Source organism: Leptidea sinapis, chromosome 1 (genome assembly GCF_905404315.1).
Source record: "Leptidea sinapis chromosome 1, ilLepSina1.1, whole genome shotgun sequence".
NCBI classification, from domain to species: domain Eukaryota; kingdom Metazoa; phylum Arthropoda; class Insecta; order Lepidoptera; family Pieridae; genus Leptidea; species Leptidea sinapis.
Window position 1 is genome coordinate 24,509,930 of NC_066265.1, and position 20,313 is coordinate 24,530,242.

A 20,313-nucleotide genomic window follows, 5' to 3' on the forward strand; every position below is an offset into this window, starting at 1 on the left:
AGAATATTATTATTAATAAATAAACAAGGATTTATTTTTTCAGTATTATAAAAGGCATAAAAGGCATTTATTTTCTCAAAATTGATTCCTTTAGAATTCTTTTTGATGTCATTTCTAATATATTTGATACTACTACCGCTTCGGAAATGGCGCTCTGAGAGAGAAGTAGCGGCGCAACAAACTCTCCCAGCATTATTTTTTTGTGCTCTTTTTAATAAAATTATACAATATTGTACAGTCATTTCTATCGCTATAAAATAATCACAATCTAGTCCCAGGATGTTACTTAAGAAGAGTTATTAGTTTTTGGCCATTCTTTCGATTGGCATCATAAGAGTAGGGGTGTTTTTGTTTACATTTAAGTCGGTTCGATTCCCAGACGAGGCAAGCAATTTTTAGAAAATCTTTGAATGCAGCATAACTTACTTTTAAAAAAAACATAAAGTCTTCTTGCAGTAAAATAGCCGATCTTCGATATTTAAGGTACTTTCCCTTCATGGCCCATAACTTTTGGACACTGTATAATATAGATTATAGGCACCAATAACCCTTCGAACTTGAATGCAACAGTACAAGATGCACTGCTGTAAGGCTGGTGATAAGTTTGGTGGCAAAACCACAATATTTATAAAACTAGTACTTTCGATTGATTTTACCAACACATGTGAGATTTACATAGCTTGTTAGGGCTTTACTTAACCGGGACTACATAGCGGCGCGGCAGTGAAATATAGCCCTTAGAGTTGGGATTTGCTCCTATATGACAATAAAATTTTTTTTTAACAAAATAACAACCCACTTCAAAAACACTATTCCAAAACAATAGATAAAATTTGCACTCAAAAGTATGAAAATAATTGCGTATTTTTATACAATCTAATTAATTAATCTAATTCTAGTAACGATTATTGTTATTTTTGGAATAATAAAAAAGAATTATCGAAATCGGTTGGCGCGATATTATTCGTAAATTTATCGCGCACATACTTATAGCAAATTAAGGACTTTTATGGTTTTCTCATGGTTGCCATTGTCAGATCTAGTCCAAACTGGATGGGACCACATGGGAAGCACCAGCTTTCAAATAAAAAAAGATTTTTAAAATCCGTTCACGTAGTCTAAAGTTTTGAGGTAATAAACATAAAAAAAACATACCGACGAATTGAGAGGTTCTCAATTGCCTCCTTTTTTTGAAGTCGATTAAAAATTCTGCTGTTTCTCTGTTTTTCGCATAGCGATTTTATCGTAGAAATAAAAATCAATGATTGAAAGTAATAATTGGGCTAGACAAACTGAGTTTTATATTTTAAAATAGCGTGAACTGCATTTACTAAGTAGAAAATATCATAACGTCTATCCTAAGACTTCAAGCAAGAGCAAAGTTATAAACTTTCATAAAATTAAACGCATTAGGCAGACATTAGTGAAGTATGTTTTGCTTATAGCGGCGAAATCTTTCAATCGACTTTGAAGTTTACTAAACTAACCAGCGGAACTGGCGGTTAAAAGAAGAGTATGGAAGTAGTTTAAGAGTTATATCTTAATATATGTATATAAATCTAGTGTCCTGATGTTTGTTCCCAGTGAACTCCTCAACTAATGAATGGATTTTAATAGGGATTACTTCATGGAGTTCAGTTTAGTCCAACATGAGAGATAGGATAGTTTTTATTTCGATTTAGGACTCATAATAATATTTTCTATTGCCTGAAAGAATTTATTGACGCACGGTTTGACAGATCTGTTGTCAGGCAGCATATTTTACGAAATAATTCTCGATCTTATGAAATATTATTGACAAATACATAAAAAACAGTATTTTATTTATTATTCACAGAACAACGTCTGTCGAGTCAGCTAGTTTGATATATATAACTTGAAGCTTTGAATGGGTTCTATTGGGAAATAAAAAAACGCTGTATGCTTAATATTAATTGGACACGACAAAAGAAAAAAACTTCATCAAGACAAGATTATTTATACGTACATACATACGTACGTACATATTTTTATTCGTAATAATACATTACATATTTTAAGGTTATTTGACTCAATTCGACTTTACTCGAATGATCGTTACATAGTCGAGCGTGACAGATGAGGTCCATTTGACACCCGCAGATTGAAGTGCTCAGCGGGCCTATAGAAGTTTACACTTCAAATATTCGGAATTTATTTTCTTGTTGTGAGAACTTGTGGCAGCAGAAGGATCTGAATGGAATGTAAAGGCTCAAATTTTCATACAAGATGAACAATGATAATTAAAATCTGTTTGGCAACTTTGAGTTTATGGCGTGCAGGCAGATAGGCGTGGAAGGAGATGTTTTGTTATTTAGTACCTATATATAAATAATAATAATATTGATACACTTTTACACAAATTATCATAACCTGTTCTATGGGTTACAAGGCAACGATATACTTACTTAAACATACATAAATACATATAAAAATCCATGACTTGGTAACAAACATCCATATTCATCATATAAATGTTTGCACCGGGATTCGAACCCGGAACCTCTAGCTTAGTAGGTAGGGTCGCAAATAAAAAATAAATAAATAATAATAAAATAAATGCAAAAAAAATCTTATTCTTAGAATATTTATCGGAGGAAGATCTAGCTCTCGTGTATCTCGTGATGCACCCGTTTTGATATTTCAATAAAAAATAAATCGTTTTTTTTATATAATATAATATATTACTATTGTTAATATATATATCTACATCGTTTATGAGTAGATAGTTGTCGCGGCTGTCCTAGTTTACAGCTCGCTTTAACGTCGAATCGACCGAGCCCCGGAAACATGTGCAACTCGAAATTTACGAGTCACAGACGACAAATTAAAAATGGGTCGGTCTGCACCCGGGGATGAAATAATAAAAAACAGGCATCTTATTACGTTCACACGAGACGAGACCCGTGACATTTTTATCCCGTTTAATATATAGCTCGTATGACAATCGTAGCACGAAAGAAAACAATTTCCAGTAGAAGGACTCGCGAGAAACAAGACGAATCCCTTTTTATGAACGGCCACAGTCCTCTTTTTTGCAACACAATTTTCTGGCGTTCTCATCTCCGCGATCAAGGTGCTAGTTTTAAAAATCCCTAGCGAAAAGATTTACCGGGATTTAAATTTTTATCTTCTTTCTTAAAAGTGATTTCATTTTTCGTTGTCATCAAAGCGTCGGGGTTGTGCTAAGGAAATTTCATTTATTGCAATTATTATTTTCACTTTTTACATATCATATAGCGCATGGCTTTTTCAATCAATTTTTTGTTTAAGATTGCAGTTGTTTTATTTTCTTTCGAACGTAGCTAGTGAAATTATTAGTTTCTTTAAATATTATGTCTTGAACTCAGATCTTTTGTAGGTCTAGATAGACTATGACAGCTGTGAAAACGTCGAAAAACATAAAGTTTAGAACTAACCTCTATTTTGAGCAATGCACGCACACTAACACAAAGGTGTCAACAAATCGCGAGTGTAAGACGTAGCTTGTCACGCATACTAAACATTCATGCTTCACATTCGTTGCCTGTTTTTATCGGTTGTCTAACAGCAAGAGACTCTATCTAGACTTACAAATTATCTAAAACGCATAAAGGCATTTATTTTTCTCAAAATTGATTCCTTTAGAATTATTTTTGGTAAGGTTTGGTAATTCTAAGGTTTTGAAGTGACAAGTATAATCGAGATGCTACTCTTATTTTTAGGTTTTCACAAATAGTCTGTCGCGTTTTTCTCTTCTTACCAGTTCTTCACATTAAATTTAAATTTTTGTTGCACGGTGCTGGTATATTAAAGAATGAATAATTTTATCATTCATAAGTGCCATTCTTAGGAGAAAGATCTATCGAAATATCACACCCAAATAGAATTTAATCAAGGACATTCAAGACGAGTTTAATCTGTGTAAAGCACTCAGATAACAGGTTGGCTCGGATACTTTGATGGTTGATGAAAAGTATCGTAGTTAATAGCAACCGATGCCCAGAGTTGAGTTACAAAGGCCCCATCAGATGTTGAGAGGTGGGCAAACATTGATGTGAGTGGGCACTGCTCGCACACAATCGCCTCCACTCTCTGTGATTAAAACGAAGAGCCGTTGACACTATTTTACGATCGAGCCTCGCGTGCTAGAGCCCGCTGTTGTGATTAATTTGTACGCTATGGTTTTGCGTGAATTGTTTATTACCAGCAACAATTTATCAAGCTATTAGAAGAAAGTGGAAAAAAGAGGCACTCAGGCCGATAGGAGTGAAAACTTTAAACTAAAAAATAATAATGGTTTGTTATATTTTTTTTGTTGTGTGTGTACCATAACTTTTGTAACCTGTTTTATGTACGATACGGGATTCGAATCCAAACCTCGTGGTTCCGTCCGAGCGCCTTTTCAAACTGAGCAAACAGTTCAGGCCAATCAATGGTTCGTTAATCTGTTCGGTATGTCTTGTTTAACTCTCAGGTTGTGGCTCCATCCATTGGGGTTACCCAATAATTGCATATTAGGAAATTGACTTGAGATATCGCTTTTCCATCAGCTGAACGTCCTGTTCGTCGCGTCCCTTACTATCATAAAAAAAAACATGTACTTTATAAGGTAAATCAAAAGTAAAAGTTTAATCTATACAATATTTTGTTTTTTTTTTTCTTTATTCGATTCACTTCACCAAATTATCGTTTCTGCATACAAATGATTTGTTGTTGAAAAAACCCTCCCCTCAATTACTCATCTCATGTAACGATCGAATTTACGTTATTTAACATTTTGATATAAACCGCTTATGAAGAAAGAATTTTGCAAACCCGTTATATGTCGGATTTATGTTCGTGCATGTATTAAAAAATCCGAATTGAAGAGCTCCTCCTTTTTTGAAGTCGGCGTCACTGTACTTCATAATTCATTTTGTGATGATGCGTTTCGGCCCAAATTATACTGTATTAGTTATTTATTAGTAGTTTTAGAGTAGGTGTTTTGGTTGTGTTTATCAGTTTTTCCCAGGGATTGACCCAGGTTTTATAAAAGTAAATAATCTCAATTTGTTCACTAGCAACAATGTTTTGAATTTAGTTCTATTTTACAATCCAATGTGAATCAAGGTATAGATTATTCGTAATACATTGTATTATATTATGATACTCCAGGTTAGTGCGCTTGCACCTTTAATCAATCCTTTGTTCACGCCTTGAATTTGAAATTAAATTGTAAATATATATTAAAAACGATATAAAAATTTTGTAAATTCTATAATCACCGGTTAGTTTGTATTCCATCGAAACTTTAAAAGAGATCTCAATGTTTCTCATAGAAAGCTTTAATCAGCGCATAATATATAATAAGGTTTACCTCAAACTTTTCGTAGCCTAACGAAAATAATTCCGCTACGTAATTAATGCGGTAAAATTATTATTTGTTTAATTTCAAGTTCCCTTTGATACTCGAAATGTATTTGTTTTTTAATTAGCAACGGACAAATTGTGTTTAATTTTGCGGCCAGCAGCAGTGTTTGATACTTGTATATTTGCTGTGTTCAAATGCCAAAAGCAGATCTCTGTGGTTTGAGCGCAGCGCTCGGTAAATGGGCTCTGGTAAATTATGTACGAAATGATCGTGGAAATCATAACGCATTCGGAGAATCACGTGCTACGCGCCGCAGATTTCTTGTTTATTCGGCCTCACTCGAACCATGCGACAAGCAGGGACATGAATTCGAATTTATTTACAATTGCCACTTTAATGCTAGAATGTTCACACTAAACAACATTCATAGTTTCTTGAATAATCTTCGTTACACCAATGTATGGACTCAATTCAAATTTAATGAAAGAAAAAAAAATCAGAAAATAAAAAAGGCGTACAGAGTACACATGTCATAAGTGAAACTTCTTAGGAAAAGTAATTTCTAAATCTCGTTTATATCAATTATCCTAATGTGTTCTCTAAACCAAATGTTTTTTGTCAATACATGTTAGAAATTATTAGATGTTCTACTTACTCGCGGCCATGCGCAAAACCTGCACGATACAACGCTAGTAAGGAAGATGTTCTACTTACTAGCGGCCGCGCGCTAAACCTGCATGATACAAGGCTAGTAGGGAAGCCCGAGAGTAAGAAATACTCTTCCGCAATCGGTGTCAATTGTCGCTTGAACACAAACCTCCTCTTCTTAAAAAACGTCCCACGTTTTCGTGACGCTCTATTGCGTTTCATTCATAAAAATTTTACCCTCATGCGCCTAAAGAATTTTCACTTCAAAAAAACTGTGTATATATTATATTTAAACATATCTCGCACATATTACAAGCCATCCACTACACATCATAACGGATTAGACGACGGCGTCTCCGAATAAAATATACGAATTGAGGAACTCGTACCAAGACCTCTCCACACGTCATCTTTCATTCCCATATATTACACTCCCGACTCAGGGTATATTCGATTAGATTAGGTGATAGTTGTCGCAGTACCAGCCACTCAATTTATGTTCCTTCTTTATACTCGATCTCGAGTTGTGTCGAGCTCATGTGGATTGTAGAAATTGAAAATATATTTTCATTTTCTAATAATGCTTTGATCATTATTATGAATTTGAGTTAAGATATATTGTAATTCATAATTTCAGTTTGAAATACAAATGTATTTTTAGTAAATTTTGGATTGCTTATTATGATTGAAAGTGTCCAAATACCATCCATTCGAACAATACAGAATTTTAAATAAACCAAATGTCCTAATATATAAACTATGTTAATTTATTCAAAGTATGTCAAAAACTGACAATAATTTTAAACCTGAGCATACTCCCAAAACCTTTTCAAATCTTTCCTTGTAGAAAACATAATTAACATATGAATTTATTAAGTTTATACAGGTGAATCGTGAAATCATTTAATTTACGTTGTTATCAATTAGTGATGTCTAAATGTGTTTGTTACCTATTTGATTTCTTTATCAGTCGACATAATACTTATTAATTCTGTCAATGCTTGTATATAAAGAAAATATTCAAATTTATTCTGCCAGCTTTTTGTCAAGGCAATTTTTGGAGTTATACTTCTTTAGGCGCTTTATGAAAAAAATATGTGAGTGAAATTTTAAAATGCGCGCGCATGTAAAACATACGCACTGTAATATAAAGGAACAGGGTGAAGTTGGTTCCTAATATTTATACATTTGCTACATAAGTTTATTTTTTTTTTTTGTTTCTTCGTCCATTATAAGAATAGGCAAAGGATCCAAGCCCGTACAGCCGTATTCGTTATTTAATAATTAATTGTCACAGCCATCGTTGCAAGATTTTTACAATATTGTTCTTTCTAAAAACGTAGAATAGCACGAGGAATAAATAATTTTAAATATTTTTGCTTTGTTAGGCCAAAGAAGTATAATTTCTTGCGTGCATACATAAGTACACACACTTTTTCAATATCATTTTCTTCATCAGTTACTCAATCTGAAGACTCAATAAATATTACTTGATAAATATCCAAACTTAAAGCGAACCGTCTTCACTATTGAAGAGAAAACACACCGTTCATGCAGTATTATTGGTTTTTGTCAATAATCGGTGTGCTTATGTCAGAAGTAGAATAAATGGCTGGTCGAGGTATAATATATAAATTTATTAATGTCGCAATTCCACGAGAAGATCTGGGGTGTACTAAAAAACAGTAACAAGAATAAAATACCTTGTATGAAATAGGTGCGTGAGGATTATAGTCTGTAATCACCGCTTTAAGAAACAGGCGTTTGTATTGTATGAATGAAATGAATGAATGAATAATTTTATTGGAAATGCAGCTCTGTAATGCCCCATTTGCTTGCCCTGATTTCTTTCAGGCTCAATTCAATAGTAAAAGAAGTAATGTAAAGAAGTAAATGTTGAAATAATTCAGAAGTTAATATAGTTGGAGAAAAACGTAAACCTTTTTTTAAATTAATGTAGTTTACCTGAGGATCTTTAAAAAATGCTCGGAATTTGAGTTTTTCAAGAATGCTGAGCGGCACTGCATTATATTGGCAGAGTGTATCAAGTCCTGCTCGTCTCGTCCCTTATTGTCATAAAAAAATTAAAACAGCTCAATATACAAATATCTCCATTTTATAATATTAGTTTGGAAGTATAAGTATAGATTTGCATCGAGTTCACCTTGTATTATTTTAACAGGCTTTCTTGGAGATGGCGGAGGAGATATCAGCGGTCGCAATGGTGGCTTACTTCGGCGGCTGTGTCGCTCAGCTCCGTGGTCGCGCCGTCTACGTTCAGTTCTCTAACCACAAGGAGCTGAAAACCGACCAAACTCACAGCAATGCGGTGAGTTAATACTTTTACGCAAGGTTCTTTTCTTCGACTCCTTCTGCTTTGAATTATCCTTCATGCTTCCTACGGCTAGTTTCTTTTACATGCTACATCCTTCCTGAACATGGCTAATTCACCGTTGATGGAACATTTTAATTTTAACTATATTGGAGTTTGAAGAATTTTATCAACAAAAATACAAGAAGCTAAATAGTTTCATGTGTAGTAAATTATTGTCCGTGTCAACAATATTTTTCGTAGCGCCCGCCCCTGAAAGACTTGTATAGGAATTTTTTAGGAAGAGCGCGGTAGCTAGCGAAATTACTGGGCAAACTAGACTTAACATCTTAGACCCAACGCGCTGCTCGTCTCGTCCCTTATTGTCATAGTCTTTGTCTAGAGTACCAATAAAGAGAGCTAATACAATACACAGTTAATGTATAAACGCTATATGTTACTGATAATAATCGTTAAATAATAGGACAGTGCCGGAACAGATTGTGAATAGCCAGATAATTATTGAAATAACAAAATATTAGTTGAGTACGGCTCGTTAGGTTGGGATTATGTAGCGATATGTGAGGTGCTGAAGTTCCTAATAGGGAAATACAACCCTTACCGTCGGCGAGCATGGAACTGTTAATATAATCTTTGTTTGAGCATCAGAGGTCCGCCATTCAGATAATAGTATTCAATAAACCCGCCGTGTGGGGTTACGGAATCGGTTATCTGGCGTGTTCAGATTTAATCGAGTTACGGTAGAAACACTTATAATGTACATTAATAATTCAGGAAATGTAAGTCGATTTTGTATCGATTTAGTTTGGCGATTCAGTATTTGGTCCGAGCTGCATTTAGTGCTGTACATACGTGTGTGTGTGTCTGCAATTATTTCTAAAAATTACGTGATGAAATTATATTTACTTAAACAGTTTAGTTTTTTATAAGCGTTATCCGTAACTTCTGGGAATAATTAAATTAAATTTGTAACCAACCGTTCGAGTTCAAAACTAAGCTCAGTTGGAAGAGCGCTCGGATGGAACCCGAGAGGTCGAGGTTTCGAATCCCGCATCGTTCATAATTGTTTGTTACAAATTTAACTTACATAAACTTATGATTATTTTAACATTAATATTATACAACGTTAGGTATATGGTAAGAGCGCAAATGATAAAACATGGCAAAGGTAACCTCAATAGGATTCGAGGATAAACGAAACTAATTAAGCGTTTTAATTAATCCAAACATTGGCACTGGGGTTGCTATGCGGGCTCGTAGACAAGAGGGTACACCAAGATTCAAGTTATTAGTTTCCTACTTTTATTATGATGGCTAATAAACTTCGTCCAATTATAAGTTCGCCGGTGTGGCTGTAAAAATAAAATAAATTACTCGTACGGTAACATCAAGAGACGGCATTAAAAGGGTTGAGTGTAATTTTTAGTGCTGGAGACGTTGAAAGGAAACGTTAATTTTATACAGACCGTGTCGGGTCAGCGCGCGCCGAAAAAATTAAAGTGAAAAATGTGTTTAGTGTAACTTAATTGTACGGAGACGTACTAATTATAAATTGTGCAACCCTGTGCTGGAATAAAATCCTAATATTTATATATAAACTTTTATTATGGAAATAAATACACGAGCCGGACAGGATTCTTGAAAGACCTTAAGACATAAGATTAAGTCTCATTTTCCCAGTAATTTCACTAGCTACGGCCCCCTTCAGACCTACACAAAGTAATGCTTACATGACAAAAAAAGGCGCCGTTGTGGTAGCCATAATCTAGCCGGCATCCTGTGCAAAGGGGGAGGCTCCCACTGGTATATTTTAATCATTTAATCAAAATCAAATCCTTTGAATATTGTTCACTTATGTTTTTATATTATTAAACGCATTGTTTTATGCCAACAAGTGGCGAAACGAGCAAAAAGTTTTTCCGATGCTAAGTGATACTTACGCCCTATGATATCGCTTAGAATTCTTGAAAACGAATATTTCTGAACGGCACCGCAATTGCGCTCGTCACTTCATTCACAATTTTCTGAAAAACAAAAAGCCCACTGAGTTTTTTGCGCCCATTCTTCTCAGGTTCAACATAGTTTTTAATAGTTTACCTATCTTTGTGTAGTTCTGTGGAGATAGCATTTAGAAATATTGTTTTGTATTGGTTATATTGTTATTTAGATTTTACCAGTGGTACGCTTCTGTGCATAAGATGTCAGCTAGGTTTTAGCCTTTTCTATTTTCAAGCAGTAATTTTAGTTTGACCCCGTGGTACTCTGTGAATGACTAGATCACTTGGCGTTACGTAAAGACGAAACTAACGTAAAGAAAGAAGCGATTCTTTGTATGTCTTCTGCATTTATAACGAGAAGTGTTCCGAAGAGCTGTTTGACATGATTCCTGCCACCGAATTCCTCGCGACACGCCACAAATAAGGATATCATCCCTACCATCTGGATGTGTAGCGTTCATCCACAGTGTGGTTATCAAGGAACTTCCTCCCACATAAATCAAGCTTTGGAGTGAGCTTGCAACGAGGATACGACATACCGGGTACCTTCAAAAAAGCGCCTAAAATGCTGGCAACGGTGATTCCTCTGGTCTGATGACTATCAGGTGAACCTTACGCTCGTTTGTCCTCTTTTTCCATAAAAAAAAAGTAAAGTACAATCACTATTGTGTTTTGCTTTGAACAACGCCGAAGAGACTTAACATCTTATGACTCTAAGTGACGAGAGCAATGCGCTGCCACTCAGAATTTTCCCACATTTTGAAGGTTCCATCAAGAATCTTAAGCAGCAATTCATTGTAATTTATACAAATTAAATTTGTAACCAAAATTGATGAACGGTCCGAGCGCTCTCTACAACTGTGCCAACCAACCGTTCAAATACGCATGGGTCGAAAATTTTGATAAATCTTGTTCAAGTCTCAGGTTGTGGCATCATTTACCACCAGCTGAACTTCCTGCTCGTTACGTCACAATTTCTAATAAAAAAAAATTATGATGTCATAAATATTTAATAGTAAAATAATTAAATTATAACAGTTATAAAATAGTAATATAATTTTTTAATACATTTTCGAATAAGTAGCTTTCAATAGGTGTTAGACAAATCCATTATTTACTAAAAGTTCTTTAATTTGAATTTAAGTTGGTGTAATAATAATAACAATTCTTACACCCTACTGATTGACCGCTGGCAAAGAAAAAACTGCTAAAAAGGGCCGTTGTGGTTCCCACATATACAACAGGAATCTTATGCAAGTATAAAATGGAACGGTAACTGGTACATTCAAAAAATATATTTAATCCTGTTTTACTTTTTGATGCGACAATTTCTCTCTTATTTAAAGAGTTTTTCAGCGAAGAAGTAAGTTCAATGAAAACAGTAATAAGAAACTAAATGAAAACTTCAAACTTGCTACAACTAGAGATTTGTCATTTTCTTAACAACTCTAACTCATTATAATAAGAGCACTCCTCGCTTATAATTACACGTAACATGCAATTTCTTATGAGTTTGAAGTCGCCTTAGTGCTCACTTCAATTCGAGAGCCCTCCTAGATTTTAATATAACGTCATGTCAAAGGAAAGTTACCTTATTTTAAAGAATTATGTTACATATTAAAATTTTAAACTCTAGGTTGTTTGGGGTGTCGTGCACGTTTTGGTCTCAGTTTGTGAATCATTACTGTGTTTCGGTCTGAAGGGCGCCGTAGCTAGTGAAATAACTGGGCAAATGAGACTTAACATCTTACGTCTCAAGGTGACGAGCGCAATTGTAGTGCAACTTACAATTTTTGGGTTTTTCAAGGAACCTGAGTGGCACTGCATTGTAATAGGTGGGGCATATGAATTACCATCAGCTGAACGTCCTGCTCGTCTCGTCTCTTATTTTTATAAAAAAAATCTCCACTTGCTCTAAGTAGAAAATATATCGACAATACTTCATTTATAATTTAGTCCCTGGGCTTGATTCTAGATAAGAAAATCATGTCAATTAATGTATTATTTGCAAGAAGTGAACTTTCTGGTACAGATGAAACACCAAGTGTCTTTAAAATATAAATTATTGAAGAGTTAAATGTTAAATTGTTTCTTCGTATCCCAAATAAATGACACGCGGCACAAAAGATATTGAAAAGTCAGAATAAAAATCTCACATCATTATGAAGTGTCACCCCTAAGTGGCAGGGTTGTCACGTAAATATCGAATCATTATGCGGGAGCGAAACAAGAAAGTTATTTAAATAAGTATTTTTTGCTACATATACATATTGACGCTTGTCAGAAGAAGAGGCAAATATTACATTTTAACCTTTGCTATAATTTGCTGAAATGTTTCTATTAAAAGCCTATCATACTCTCTCATTTTGTTTGGTTCACCCATAACAGTATTATGTGATTGATGTGAAACTGTTTCCCGGAAAAGTATAACATTACATTGGTCCACAGTCGATTGTTCTTCTGTCGGAATTTATTAGTAAAATCCTATCATTGGTAATCATACCAACGACTGATACCACCCCCTGTAACTCGTAGTCAAAGTTAAATAAACTTTATTCAATTAGGCTCAAAATAAGCGCTTTTGAATCGTCACTATAAATATTTCTTTTAAATTACTGAATCAACCTTATTTCGGAAAAAGTAGAGCTCGTGAGAAGAACATACAAGAAACTTAACGGCCAGTGGTAGGCTCCTTTGCACAGGATGCCAGCTAGATTATGGGTACCACAACGGCGCCTATTGCTACCGCGTAGCAATAATGTGTTTCGGTCTGAAAGGCGCCACAGCTAGTGCAATTACTGGGCAAATAAGACAACATCTTATGTCTCAATCTGACGAGCGCAGTTGTAGTGCCGCTCAGAATTTTTGGGGTATTTCAAGAATCCTGAGCGGCACTACATTGTAATGGGCAGGGCGTAAATTACCATCAGCCGAACGTCCTGCTCGACTCGTCCTTTATTTTCATAAAAAAATACTTGACGGCCACTGTTTTCAATCAACATAGTATTTTACAATAACTGTAATATGCAAAACAAATTAGTTTGTAAGGTGATCCATCCAATATATTAATTGTGTTCAAACTTAAAAGCGTTCTAAATATCAAATATTGTATAAAAAGTAATAAAGGATTAATATAATGTAGTTAGTAACTGTTAAAGTTTATGCTTCCTCCTTCATAATATGCAAGCAAAGCGGTTTACAAGCAAAATAATTAAAACAAACAATTCCGCCGTATTGCAGAACGAATGGTAATCCCTATATTAACATAACAGTAAATATATTAAGCTTAGCTTCTCGAGTACAGAGCGTGCAAATAGACAATAGACACCTAGCTCTATCCATTTTGAGTTTAATCATTGCGTAATTAGCAATTCTGTGTGCTCAAACGTCGACTCCAGTTGTTGACTATTGGATCAAACATTATATTATTATGAGACAAACAGCCCTATAATTAGAGCTTACACACACGACACAAATAATACGCTTTTAGAATGATTATTGTTAATATCGATTCGGAGACTGGTGGATCTTATCTAGAAGTTTTCGACAAGTGATTGGTCATTTCCAATTCGCCACAAGATTTTTTCCCTGCTCATTACAATGCAGTGCCGCTCAGGATTCTTGAAAAACCCAAAAGTTCTGAGTGGCAGTGGCTACAGTTGCGCTCGTCACCTTATGACATAATATGTTAAGTCTGATTTGCCCAGTAATTTCTAAATTCCAGTAGTTAATGTTTTTGATCTCTATTTTACACTGTTATAGTTTATATGTGTATAACATCAAGTCTAGGTTTAACAACAAAAAGTTTAACTATGCCCGCCTCTATCGTAATCATAATAAATTCAAATATCTTTGAATATCAGAAAATTAGAAATATGTGTGTAGTAAGAACATATCATTGTGTAAATGGTAGACTTTATTATATGATGTTGGTACACCTTTTGCTAACAGAGAACAGATATTTGTGAAGATTGCACCACAAAACACTACCAAGTAAGTATTTTTAACATCAATTTTTTCTAATTTCTTTTATTTGCCATTTAAATTTAATGTAAATCGCATAGTTTTCCAAAAGCTTACGCAGAAACCTTAATAAAGCAGAAAGACAGTTTTGGGTGAAAGTTATTTTCGTTCTCTTATATATCGCGTAAATAAGTTCTAAACACACATGCCAGGCTTAATTTAAGAGGTACAGTAGCAGAGATTGGACCTTCACGCTCGTAGGTCACTATCAGATACAGTCTAAAATTAAATAAACAAGAGAACTGTGGTTTTTTCATACTAATGGGCAAACGAAGCGATGTTGCGTTTATCTTACATACATCCCGAGATAGATATAATATTGACACACCTTTACACAAATTATCTTGCCCGAAACTAGGCATAGCCTGTACTATGGTTACAAGACAATGAAATATTTAATACAATATACTTACTTAAACACACATAAATACATATAAACATTCATGACTCGGAAACAAACATCCATTATTCATCATAATATAAATGTTTGCACCTACCGGGATTCGAACCCGGGACCTCAAGCTCAGTAGGCAGGGTCACTAACCAATAGGCTATATGGGTCGCCGTAAGTGAAGTCCGAGCTGACGAAGTATCGAATACAGCTTAGTAGTCTATAAGCTTCTTTATAAATATTCAAGTTTTAAAACTAGCTCAGATGTTTCAATGAGCGCTAATGCATTTCCCAACGTGTGGTGTGGTGAATGTTGAGCTTTGATCAATCACGTGATGCAAAAAGGTTTTTGTGGTCGCTGAATGGAACTCACCAATGGCAAAAGGAGTTATATTGTCGCGAGCGTCGCCACCGTCTGCCTGTGGACTTGAAAGATTGCCCGAGACCAAGTTCACTTAAATAACCCGAGAGTTCGGCACTGCTTTAAGCTGTGCTGTTCGGAAAAATGTTTGAATAGGAACCGCAATTTCAATTAATCACACTCAACGTGGCACTTTTTATCTCGAAGCCTTGCTTTATTATTGAAAGAAATAATCGACCTCACTCTTACTAAAGATTGTTGCATTTCTACTTAACATTTCTTATTAAATTAGGTCCAAATCAAATCGAGAATAGTCGACGGTATACCTCACCTACTATTTTTTTTTATGAAAATAAGGGACAAGACGAACAGGACGTTCAGCTGATGGTCATTGATACGCCTTGCCCATTACAATGCAAGATTATTGAAAAACCCAAAAATTCTGAGCGGCACTACAATTGCTCTCGTCACCTAGAGACATGTCATTCTCATTTGCCCAGTAATTTCACTAGCTACGGCGCCCTTCAGACCGAAACACAGTAATTCTTAAACTTTACTGGTTCAACGCAGAAATAGGCGCAGTTGTGGTACCCATAATCTAGCCGGTATCCGGTACAAAGGAGCCTCCCACTGGTAGGTACTAGGCTTAAACGAGAAATACGAGTAAGAAAATGGAGCAAAAACCACACGTCACATTATTGAATTTCCTTATTAATTTTAATTGAATTAATTAAGAAAGTAAAACATGGTTTAAGTGAGAACTACAAATTCAAATTTTATTTTATTTAATTTTGTATATTTCTGTGACATCGTTGTTACGAGTATATATCAAATTTTACAATCATGCATTACGTGTTGATGCTTTTAAATATCATTAAAATTGCTCAAACGGATTTTAAAATGTTTTTGAAATTAAAAATGTCAAACTGATTAAAACGAGACGTGCATAAAGCCTTATAGTTTTTTGTTTTAATTACATCACAAAATAGTGTCACGCGCTCTTGTTTGTGCAGGGCGAACGTAAAACATTAAAGGGATATAAAGGGATGTCGAGGCAATGTGGATTTGTGTCGAAGTCTTTGCCGTCGGCGGCAGGGTTAACATTGACTTGGCCAAAGCATTATTTTTACGTCAGGCTGTAATGCTTGTCAGGCCGTTGTCGGGAACAATGCTACGCGGAAACCGGATCAAAGTTAACTAACGATGAAAAGCAACAGTAAACTATACAGATGCTATTATATTGCTGTTTGTTTATTGAGAGTTAATTAATAATTAAATATACAGGATGTCCCACGGCTATGCCATATGGAGGGGAAGTACCTGAAATATTGTAGAGACTTCGTTTTAATGAGAAAACAATTTAAACTGCGTTCATAGATTTTTAACTCATTGCCTAATTGAACAAATTGGTTGGATCAACGAAATGCCGATATAAATATATAATTTTTATTTTTCGTAATAATAAACGTTCAAATTCAATTACATCACGTGTTTCAATCTATTTAAAATATGAAAACGACACAGAGAATAAAAACTTATTGTTTGTAGTATAACATAATATATAGCTAAGGCTTGGGAATTATCAAGATAGACATGTTTTTAGTATAACAGTGAAAAGCAACTGAATTAATTGATTCCAGTTTTATTTTTGTAACCGATATCTAATCGCGTAATATATTCAAATTCAAATATTTTTATTCAAAATAGGATTTAAAATCACTTATTGAACGTCAAAATCTACCACCCATTCAAAAGAGACTGCCTCAGACCTGAGAAGAATGGGCGCAAGAAACTCAGCGGGCTTTTTTTTTTATAATATAAAATATGGATTACAATGTAATATCGTACACTAAACATTTATAATTAAAGAGCCTGAGGATGTTCGCTTTATTCCCAGTCCGTGGTGTCATTATGAAAGTCGTTTATGCTATAATAACCTTTCCCACACAAACGTTTTTTAACAATTCTTTTAAATTTCGTAACATATTTGTTTTGTACATTTTCTGGGATCATATTGTAGAAGCATATACATCGCCCAACAAAAGACTTACTAACTCGACCCAACCGAGTAGTAGGCATAACAAGTTTGTTCCTCGTGTTAACATTATGAATGTCACAGTTTCTGGAAAATTCCTCAATGTGCTTATGAACATAGAAAACATTATCAAAAATGTATTGAGAAGCAACAGTCAATATGTTTATTTCTTTAAATTTTTCTCTTAATGATTCTTTAGGACCTAGGTTATAAATCGCGCGAATACCCCTAATAATATAGGTAGACATCTCTCGCGGATACACGAAGTATAATATTATTGATAATCATTGTCTATGTTCCAATAGATGACAATCAGTAGATACATACTCCATGTGTGGCAAGATCTAGTTGTCTTAAAAACATAGCTGGCAAAATTTAGTGCAACAGTTTTGAATGGATTTAATAATAATAATAAAGCACATTTATTTCCTTAACTAACATAACATAAAAATATATATACATTTATATAATATTTACATATTAAATTGTTAAGGCCCCTGGTGGGTATAGGTCTCCTCCAACAATTTCCAGGTTGCTCGTGACTTTGCTTTTTGAGTCCAGTTTTCTCTAGCAAGTTTTATGATCTCATCAACCCATCGTTCTTTAGGACGTCATCTGGCTCACTTGTCTCGTGAATTGATTATATTCTCTGTAATAGCCCAGTGGGAGGCTCCTTTGCACATAATGCCGGCTAGATTATGGGTACCACAAACGGCGCCTATTTCTGCCGTTAAGCAGTAATGTGTAAACATTACTGTGTTTTGGTCTGAAGGGCGCGCTAGCTAGTGAAATTACTGGGCAAATGAAACTTAACATCATACGTCTCAAGGTGACGAGCGCAATTGTAGTGCCGCTCAGAATTTTTGGTTTTTCAAGATCCTGAGCGGCACTGCAACAGGACGACACTGAGGCAGGGCGTATCAATTACCATCAGCGGAACGTCCTGCTCGTCTCGTCCCTTATTACCATATATATAGAAAAAGGGACATTTTACTAACATAGAAATATTACATAATGACCTATTTGCAAGCTACCATAAGTTAGTTTCAATGGATTTACTTTGTTATAAAATTTTAACCACCACATTGTTATCGTTATTGATAGGAATAACGATTAAACAACTGTAATGGAGGCTGTTCTATTAATTATTAAAGTGATCTTTAATAGTGAATTCAAATACTCATTACTTAGAAATATTTTGGAAGTTCGTAACTAGAAGCGGAGAGAGCTGTACGAAGATCGCAAAGGGTTATTCAGTGATAATGTATCACATAAGTTTATTGGCACCTCAATTACCGCGATACAAAGTTGTGTACTTGTTCCCTGTTATACTTAATTGAGTTATTGACTGCAGCTTTGCGGGTTTCGGTGTTGACTGGTGCGGTTACGTTAAACTATGCAAAAAGTTGAGTGCGGTTGCGAAAGTATACTGTTTGTATTCATATGATAATATGACTTAAAAGAATTTCTTATTAAAATTCTTATTAAAATTTTTTGTTTAAATTGATATAATTAACTAGCTGACCCAGCAAACGTTGTATTGCCATATAAAGTAATAAGAATAAAAACTTAATTTTTTTTTACCTCCGGAGAAAGTTCGAACGATATAAAGATTCTAATTAATTATTCATTTTAAACTATTCTTTTCACAAATCAATTGTGAACGACGGGGGACACATCAAAGGAAAAACAAAATTGTTGTTTTTATTTAATTTCGAACATTTTCATATTTATTCACCTTTTAAACCTTCTCTGGACTTCCACAAATAATTCAAGACCACAAATAATTTCGAGTTTTAGCGGGACTAACGAACAGCAATTAATTTTTATATATGTATATAGATAATGAACGTCAGATAGACTAGCTCAGATGTTGAATCGTTAATATCACTGTATCGTATCATTTGAAGTATATCAAATGACGTTTATATGCAAGAACATAATAAATTTAAAAGAAAAGTCTTGATTATTGCGAAGTGTGAAGTAACTTGGAATTCGAGGGTCGTGTCCTATGGGGGAAACCTTCAGGCAGTTCGCAACAGCTACATTTCAGAAACGGTTCATATTATTTACAGTAAGATAAATAGGGGTAATAGGAGTGAACAAAATTTATTGCCGATTGCTTTACCACTTAAACTACGAATTTTGTAGATATATAATTCGTTGTGTTCTTATTTTATTAGATTAATGAGACGTTTTTTGCTAGTTAAAGAGATATAGAGTAAAATAAACTTTAAAAAAATGTAAATAATTTACAATTACAAACTAATTTAAGAATAGTAAATTGAAGTACATAGAAATCTTAATAAATACTCTTTGTAAAGTAGAAAATAATTATTCCACAGAAATTTCTTTTTATTTACATAATAAACAGTAGAATTAATTGGTAATACGATTGCGATCGAACGAACTCTCCACATAAACTGTTATCTGAAAGGCTCAAATTTAATAGTAGTTATTATTTAATTGTAAGTAATTTAGTAATAAAAATATTATATAGTAATCGGACACCAGTCGGACTGTTTACCAGTGGGTTACATTTGCACAGAATGCCGGCTACATTATGGGTACCACAACGGCACCTATTTCTGCCGTGAAGCAGTAATGTGTAAGCATTATTGTGTTTGGGTCTGAAGGGCGGCGCAGCTAGTGAAATTACTGTGCAAACGAGACTTAACATCTTATATCCCAAGGAGACGAGCGCAATTGTGGAGCCGGTGAGAATTTTCAAGAATTCTGAGCGGCACTGCATCGTAATGGGCAGGGCGTACGATCAGCTAAACGTCCAGCTCGTCTCGTCTCTCATTGTCATAAGAAAAAACACAGACCTTGATGCGTGTGATTATTTTGAAATAAATCAGGCGTCTTAAAATAAATGAAAGTCACGTTGAAATATTTACTTACGTGTAAACCGTATAAAATTGCACTTTCTATCCATTTTTTTTTATTTTGTTAGCCCCACGCAATGCCCTGTTCCGTGCGATACAAAATGAGTTTATGGGACCCTTTGTTGGCTGCGGTCTAATCTATGGGGTTCGTGAATAGTGAGGTGAGTGGAAGATTCTCCACCGTTGTTGTCCGACTTACGGCAGATTACATGACATACATTTAATTCTTACGTGACTTGCGTCCCTCTGTTTCGTATTAAATCTGTGCTATCCTCGTTTATTACTTCA

At 34.5% G+C, this 20,313-nt stretch overlaps 1 protein-coding gene across 6 annotated transcripts in view; it reads left to right on the top strand.

Annotated features, from left to right (window-relative positions):
• Positions 1–20,313, top strand: part of LOC126969419 (polypyrimidine tract-binding protein 2) — a 583,624-nt gene that overhangs the window by 516,814 nt on the left and 46,497 nt on the right. For all 6 annotated transcript variants that reach the window (XM_050814836.1, XM_050814861.1, XM_050814829.1 and 3 more), the window contains one exon: positions 8,181–8,327. In XM_050814836.1, coding sequence (XP_050670793.1) covers positions 8,181–8,327 — 147 coding nt within the window. The remainder of the gene's footprint in view (positions 1–8,180; positions 8,328–20,313) is intronic.